Source organism: Cimex lectularius, unplaced genomic scaffold (assembly GCF_000648675.2).
Source record: "Cimex lectularius strain Harlan isolate CLEC.00 unplaced genomic scaffold, Clec_2.1 scaffold224, whole genome shotgun sequence".
Taxonomy (NCBI): Eukaryota; Metazoa; Arthropoda; class Insecta; order Hemiptera; family Cimicidae; genus Cimex; species Cimex lectularius.
The window spans coordinates 870765-878656 of NW_019392750.1; the positions used below are offsets into that span (position 1 = coordinate 870765).

The 7892-nt window shown below is 36.0% G+C and overlaps 2 protein-coding genes across 2 annotated transcripts in view; both read right to left on the bottom strand.

The window, feature by feature from the left end:
* The window catches only part of LOC112127017 (protein ALP1-like), an 18819-nt gene extending 16201 nt beyond the window's left edge, over positions 1-2618 (bottom strand). The window contains exon 1 of the mRNA XM_024227253.1: positions 435-2618. Coding sequence (XP_024083021.1) covers positions 1070-1975 — 906 coding nt within the window. The 5' untranslated portion in view covers positions 1976-2618 and the 3' untranslated portion in view covers positions 435-1069. The remainder of the gene's footprint in view (positions 1-434) is intronic.
* Positions 2619-2882: 264 nt separating this feature from the next.
* On the bottom strand, positions 2883-6867 carry LOC106673714. Its single transcript, XM_024227252.1, has 4 exons — positions 6636-6867; positions 4415-4785; positions 4236-4352; positions 2883-2888 (listed from the first exon to the last, which is right to left on the bottom strand). Exons 1-4 carry the CDS (start codon positions 6778-6780, stop codon positions 2883-2885), a joined length of 639 nt encoding a protein of 212 aa, XP_024083020.1. The 5' UTR covers positions 6781-6867.
* Between the last annotated feature and the right edge of the window lie 1025 nt (positions 6868-7892).

The window sequence follows — 7892 nt, forward strand, 5'->3', positions numbered from 1 at the left end:
AGTTATATACGAGTATAAACATTGTGTTAAATAAATAATGTGATGACAATGCTAGGATGCAGGTGTTGCTCCTAGAATTGTCATCAGCACTCTCTCCCACTCTAGAAATTTCATAAGGATTTTCATTTTAATAAACGTTAGTCTTAAGCCAGATTTCCCGAAAGCATATCGACGAGATTTGATTTAGATTCATAAAGTTCTGAATGTATATCAGTAACTTATTTGTAATTTCTTTGAATAAAAGTTTTTAAAAACACGTTCGTCCAAAGAAATTATTTAACTTGTATATATGCATATCCTTAAACCATGTCCGAAACCGATAAGAAGAAGATCCAGTACGAGATGCAAGATTGAGCCTCCGATATCGGGTTCAAATCAGAAAAATATGACGTGCTTAAAGACAAATACCAGAGCCTTTACTTCGAGACCCTGACCTTAAATGTTGGCAGTCGACCGGACGAAGCTGATCGCAGCACTATGCTGGACAGATCTGCCAGTTTTGTTCCACCTTCCATAAAGTTCCCGGCGATTGATCTGCCACACTTTAGCTGTAACATATCGGACTGGCCATGCTTTAAACCCGCCGCAAATTGAACCCAGCCCACGGGCAGCACACGCCCAGCCCACACGTGGGCTCTTCTGTGAAACGCAGTTCCAGATGATGTGACGCAAATTGAACCCACTCCACGGCCAGCCCAGTTTGACTTCAACCACGCGTGGTTCGTTTGTGACAGCCGCACAGATTTCGTGTGTCCTTCACGTCGTGGGTTTAAGGAAATAATGGAACTTGTCGAAAGTTTGATAGAAAGTGTGCGGGATAGACCCATTTTGTATGATACAAGTCATCCTGATTACATAAGGACGAAAATGAAAGATGAACTATGGGAAAAAATTGGTACAGACCTCGGTTTGAACGGTAAGTTTATATCGTAACATCTTTATTTCTTAAATCATTACATCACACATTACAATATACATCGCATTGTTAAAGTTCAGAAAAACACACTTTGCAGTAAATTACAACTTTTGCGATCAAAGCTAGATTAAGTAGTGCTGTTAAAATGAATCATCAGTAGTGCCCTCTCTGAACTGCTCTATTTTGCCACTCAACGGAACCTTGTGCACTATTGAAACACATTTTGAATTTTTCTCGGATTAAAAAAGCTTGTCTTGAACTTCTAATGCGATTATTTTGTAAAGGAACTAAAATAGAATTATTGTTACTGATCATAAGTTCGTCGTCTACATCTATCGAGTTCGATTGTACGGCATTGGTTCTTAAATAATTGTGAAGCACGGTCGTAGCCTTAACAATGTTTTCTATAGTTTCTAACTTACATTCAAAAGGTCTTTTGTACACGCGAAATCGTACTGACAGAATTCCGAAAGCACATTCCACAGTTTGCCTAGCTCGGGATAATCTATAGTTAAACACTTTATTTTGGGAATTGTTAGTCACTTTGAGTCTAGGATATGGGCGCATTAAATTCGGCATAAGTGGGAACGCTTCATCCCCAACAAACACATAAGGAGTAATTTCGTTTTGGCCCGGTAAGGATTTGGGATCAGGCAATTCTAGAGATTCATTGTGCAACATTGTTCCTAAACGGGAATTTAAAAAAATATTCCCATCACTAAATCTACCCATAGACCCTACGTCTATCGTTGTGAAACGATAATGAGCATCTACAGAGGCCATTAATACAACTGAAAAATACTGTTTATAGTTATGGAATGAAGAACCACTATGAATCGGTTTTCGAATGCAGATGTGTTTCCCATCAATTGCTCCGACGCAGTTGTAAAATTGCCACTTCCTTTCAAAATCTAGAGATACATGTTCCCACATTTCTTTTGATGGTGTAGGCATATAGATAGGCTGCAGACGAAGCCACAGTGCGTTACATACTTGAGATACAATGTTTGAGACTGTCCTTTCTCCCATTCTATAACTTACAGCAATGGTTTTGAACATATCCCCAGTTGCCAGGTATCTGAAAATAAATTAAATTAACTCATTTACATCTTAACACGCTACATCTTGAACTCAAATTCTATTGAGTATGTTTTCTATTTATAACTTATACATTATACCATTCACTGTCCCCAAACTCTGCTGGTCAACTCATCAAGATCTATGCGAAGTTGAAGAGGGTTGTTGAAGGAATCCATCCCAACATGCATATACAATGAATAGGCAATTCAAACCAATTTAATAACTTTTAATATTGGAAATTAGCCAATTCTTGGTCATTTTTGTACAACCAGAGACGATACAATTCTTGAATGAGGATTCCGTGGAAGCAAGGACTCTAACAGAAATATTCCTCATCAAAGCTGATAGTAGGAGCTTTGTGTTCAGAGATGAACCACTCGTCTACAAATCAATTTCACATGGGAAGCCTGTTCTAATACAAAACATCAACCCCACACTTCGTCCTAAGCAACTTCCAAGACATCAGAATTACACTTAAAAAACTTAATCTAAGAATAAATCCATCAATCCTGTAAATAAAATTCCCACAATTCCTACAATCTATTCTAATCCAAGTTGGTGGACTGTATTCCTGTACATCATAATCTTCATATTAATGCTAATTTGTATAATAATATTTTGCAAAAAGAAACATGTTTTTATTGTAAACAACTCAACTAAATCAGCAGACAGCTACTAGCCATGCTTATTATNTTCAGCCCAGTCTGGAATCCAAATGGAATTTGGAGAATTTGTAAAAATTCAGAGCTGTTTGGCGAGCCAGTTATGGTAGCCAACATAAAAAAAGGCACTTACAGAATTGAAAGGGTAAGTGAATTTTTTATACCTTGTCACCACCGACAACGACATGTAAACTGAAATTAAAAAAGGGATCTCTGCAACTTATTCATACCTGTGATTAGAAGTAAAAATATGAAATTGTAAATAAATTAACTTGATTGTAATATTCAGCTATTTTTGTAGCCCTGATGATAATTTAATAAATCAAAACGAGTTGGCAAAAAAGGAAGTTACATTTAAAACTTCCTTTATAACAAATTGTGGGAAGACAAATAAAAACAAAAAAAGGACTATTGGCCTACATTCCACTTCATCTAATACTTCAGAGGCGTGGTCGACCGGGAGGCTCTTGTGTGTAACGAGCACAACCTACAGATGCCCCCCCCCCCAGGGCCTGAACCAGAAACAAGGAATAGTCCTTGCCGGATTAAGAGTAGGTCATACGTGGTTGACACATGGGCCAACCTCCACGCAGGTGCCCCCTATGCAGAGTTTGCTCATTGTGTCCTACAGATTGAAGCTTGTCATGCCTTGGCACCCTATAGGGTGTGAGTGGGCATGCCTCCAGATTTAAAAGTGGTCCTCGGACAGAGTAGCCTGTTAGTAGACTCTGAGTACCCTGTTCCACTTTTTAGGGGAATTTGGAATTTGTATATAGCCGTCAAAATATGTGTTTTGGGTAAGAGAGTGTATTTGTTAGTATGAATGGGGAGGTGAAAAAACCTACATTGCCCCTCGAACGGTATGCATGACAGGTCGAAGGCGGAATATTTATAAAAGTATCCCATCAACTCCAATTAGACTGTTGTTGTGTGCAGGTCAATGGAAGAATATTGAGTACTCCAGTTACTAAACAGAGTGAGCACAATGTACATGGGTGTGAATGTATTTATTCGTCTGAATACGTATTAAATGTGTGAAGTTATATCTCGCATGCACTCAGGCTGAAATGATCTAGGTGTCGGATACCCTTATAATTAATAACTTAATGTAAGAATAAATCCATCAATCCTGTAAATAAAATTCCCACAATTCCTACAATCTATTCTAATCCAAGTTGGTGGACTGTATTCCTGTACATCATAATCTTCATATTAATGCTAATTTGTATAATAATATTTTGCAAAAAGAAACATGTTTTTATTGTAAACAACTCAACAAAATCAGCAGACAGCTACTAGCCATGCTTATTATACTTTGTATCAGTGTTTTTAGTTTTTGTTTGTATCAATTCTAATAAAGTATTGTGTGTGTGTATTGGAAAAAGAAAATGTCATCTAGAAGCTCTGGAGAAGTAAAAACTAATAATTGCATTAACCAATGTAACGCATACTTGAATAATGTAATGATTTATGTATATATATTTATTATTTAAATAATATATGTATATTAATATATACAAAAATCTCTAAAATATATTATTATATAAAATAAATATTATATAAAATATTAAAAAAACCTTGTTCAAACAACTCACCTCATCAGAATCATCATCAGATATTTTTACCGAGCTGCTATCAAAAGGTTTATGGATAGAATTCGATTTCCATGTAGATATGGAAAACCATTCATCATCCTAAAATTTATAAAATTCATTCAAAAACTTGAATATAATTGAATTCATGTAATTATACTTACAGACTCACTTCGGGTAGAAATCTGGTCTCTTTTATGTTTCACTGCTGAAGATGTATTATCGAGTCGTTTGGAAATTTGCTCTGGAGTGTTGCAAACCCCACTCGTAGACGGTTCTTCAGAAAGAACCTGACAAATTGATCGATTTAATCTTTTCCTGGATCTATTATTATCTTCATTTTTGATGGGAGATATAAATTCGCTTTCATAACTGGATTCTTCAAATCTCAAGTTTTGGGTAGAATTATTAGACTTTTCCTTGAATGCTATGAATTCTGAACTTAAATCAATAGATTCATCTGAAGATTCCTCCACAATTGCAAAATTTTTATGAGATTTCTTTGTTTGCTCTATAAAACTAGGCTCAATGATAGATTCATCGCTAGTCAACAAATCTTTACTACTCAAATTACTCATATTTTTCCTACAACAAAACATATAACAAATGATTGAGAAAATTGAATTTTTACAAATCCAGAGCTGAGTTTTGATGAGAAGTTTGGTGAACTAGTTATAAAAAGCTCATTCAAAAAATAAATAAATAAATAAGCAGGCTGATATGGCTATGCCATGTTCGTAGGATGCTGGTACAAGGCTACCTAAGAATGCTACGCTGGGCTCAACTGAAAGAAAAACCAAGGATAAAGTGGCTGATGTGAATAAGTTACTTAGGAAGTTAGGAGTAAGAGGATAAAAAGCAGAGGACATAAGAAAATGGCTTTTGATTCTTGAGTAGGCTTAGGCACAACAAGGCCTGAAGTGGTTCAGAAAATAAATAATTTTTAGAGAGGGCAAAACGAAGTTGACCAGATTTTCCTTTCCAAAGCCATGTACCTTAACTCCCTGTGCTTTTAGAATTTTTTAAGTATCTGAGTGCACTGGTGGCAAAAAATAAATAAATAAATAAATGCCGTGATTAAAGTACAAATACCAGTGGGCAGTGGGTCACTTTGGTTTAAATAAAGTAATGAAAATTGATGACAAAACAATTATTAGGCCCGTCTACATTTAGAAAGCTGCGTAATTCCAAAGCGAAGTGAAATTACTCTTGATGTATGGTAAAGGAAGGTCCTCAGAAAGATATTCAGCCCAGTCTGGAATCCAAATGGAATTTGGAGAATTTGTAAAAATTCAGAGCTGTTTGGCGAGCCAGTTATGGTAGCCAACATAAAAAAAGGCACTTACAGAATTGAAAGGGTAAGTGAATTTTTTATACCTTGTCACCACCGACAACGACATGTAAACTGAAATTAAAAAAGGGATCTCTGCAACTTATTCATACCTGTGATTAGAAGTAAAAATATGAAATTGTAAATAAATTAACTTGATTGTAATATTCAGCTATTTTTGTAGCCCTGATGATAATTTAATAAATCAAAACGAGTTGGCAAAAAAGGAAGTTACATTTAAAACTTCCTTTATAACAAATTGTGGGAAGACAAATAAAAACAAAAAAAGGACTATTGGCCTACATTCCACTTCATCTAATACTTCAGAGGCGTGGTCGACCGGGAGGCTCTTGTGTGTAACGAGCACAACCTACAGATGCCCCCCCCCCAGGGCCTGAACCAGAAACAAGGAATAGTCCTTGCCGGATTAAGAGTAGGTCATACGTGGTTGACACATGGGCCAACCTCCACGCAGGTGCCCCCTATGCAGAGTTTGCTCATTGTGTCCTACAGATTGAAGCTTGTCATGCCTTGGCACCCTATAGGGTGTGAGTGGGCATGCCTCCAGATTTAAAAGTGGTCCTCGGACAGAGTAGCCTGTTAGTAGACTCTGAGTACCCTGTTCCACTTTTTAGGGGAATTTGGAATTTGTATATAGCCGTCAAAATATGTGTTTTGGGTAAGAGAGTGTATTTGTTAGTATGAATGGGGAGGTGAAAAAACCTACATTGCCCCTCGAACGGTATGCATGACAGGTCGAAGGCGGAATATTTATAAAAGTATCCCATCAACTCCAATTAGACTGTTGTTGTGTGCAGGTCAATGGAAGAATATTGAGTACTCCAGTTACTAAACAGAGTGAGCACAATGTACATGGGTGTGAATGTATTTATTCGTCTGAATACGTATTAAATGTGTGAAGTTATATCTCGCATGCACTCAGGCTGAAATGATCTAGGTGTCGGATACCCTTATAATTAATAACTTAANCAAGTTTTGGGTAGAATTATTAGACTTTTCCTTGAATGCTATGAATTCTGAACTTAAATCAATAGATTCATCTGAAGATTCCTCCACAATTGCAAAATTTTTATGAGATTTCTTTGTTTGCTCTATAAAACTAGGCTCAATGATAGATTCATCGCTAGTCAACAAATCTTTACTACTCAAATTACTCATATTTTTCCTACAACAAAACATATAACAAATGATTGAGAAAATTGAATTTTTACAAATTCAGAGCTGAGTTTTGATGAGAAGTTTGGTGAACTATATAAAAAGCTCATTTAAAAAATAAATAAATAAAAAAGCAGGCTGATATGGAATTTGAAATAATTCCATCTAAATGGATAAACATAAGAATAGTTACAAGAACACACAACACGTGTTATTGGGAGAAAAACTGTTTAACTAAAATTCAATAGGTCTTGCTGATTGCAGAACAAACCAAGACAGTTGTTTACAGACTGCAGAAACAAGCCTCTGCGTGAGGATGTGTTAACCCCAAAACTTTTTCTCCTACAGAGGAATAAATTCTCTGGGTCTCGTCTATCTAACAAGCATATGGACATCCCTTGTTCACTGGAAAAAATAGTTTTTTTTTCTTCTCTTCGTTGAGTCAGCAGCAACAAGCCTTTGCACTAAGTTTATAACAATATTTTTCAAAAACCAGGATTATCCTTTGGGATAAGCTAATCCCCAAGCACAGGCTCGGCAGTGTGAGCTGAGACAGAAAAGGACAAGGAAGGACTCTCTTTCAAGTTGTTGAAGGCATCTGTTTATTTTTTGTAAATGGCAAGAAGTTGTGTAAGTCACAGATCACTTATTTTTTTAAATCTTAATACATTTATTTTTAAAAGATGATTGTTGTAATTAACTTGGATCAGGTCCCAATTTTTGTTTTTGTGTTTTGTTTGAGTTTGTGGCACAGATATTTTTTTATTTATTTTTATTTTACACTCATGAGTATATAACCCTTATACCGTCCACCCAGCATAACTTTGGATGCCTTCTTGGGTGAGTAGTGTGTAAATTTTCATTTAGAAGTCTTTTGTGGATCTCTTTGTTGCTCATTTTTGCTACATGACCTGTCCTATAGATAGCATTTATAAGTCTGATTATATCAAGCTCATTAATTAAGCAGTAGAGCGGGTCCCCTGCCGACATTGGTCACTTACTTTCATAGGCTCAATAGACAAAGAATTTTCTCTTTTTTTCTTAATTATAAGGGTATCCGACACCTAGATCATTTCAGCCTGAGTGCATGCGAGATATAACTTCACACATTTAATACGTATTCAGACGAATAAATA

What these genes read in the sequence shown, in the direction of transcription:
- LOC106673714 (XM_024227252.1), bottom strand. Translation starts at nt 6,780, where the DNA reads ATGTTTTGTTGTAGGAAAAATATGAGTAATTTGAGTAGTAAAGATTTG. An exon ending in GGAGGAATCTTCAGATGAAT is followed by an intron (nt 4,786 to 6,635) that starts CTATTGATTTAA and finishes CTAGCGATGAAT; the next exon opens with CTATCATTGAGCCTAGTTTT. An exon ending in TTTCTACCCGAAGTGAGTCT is followed by an intron (nt 4,353 to 4,414) that starts GTAAGTATAATT and finishes TATAAATTTTAG; the next exon opens with GATGATGAATGGTTTTCCAT.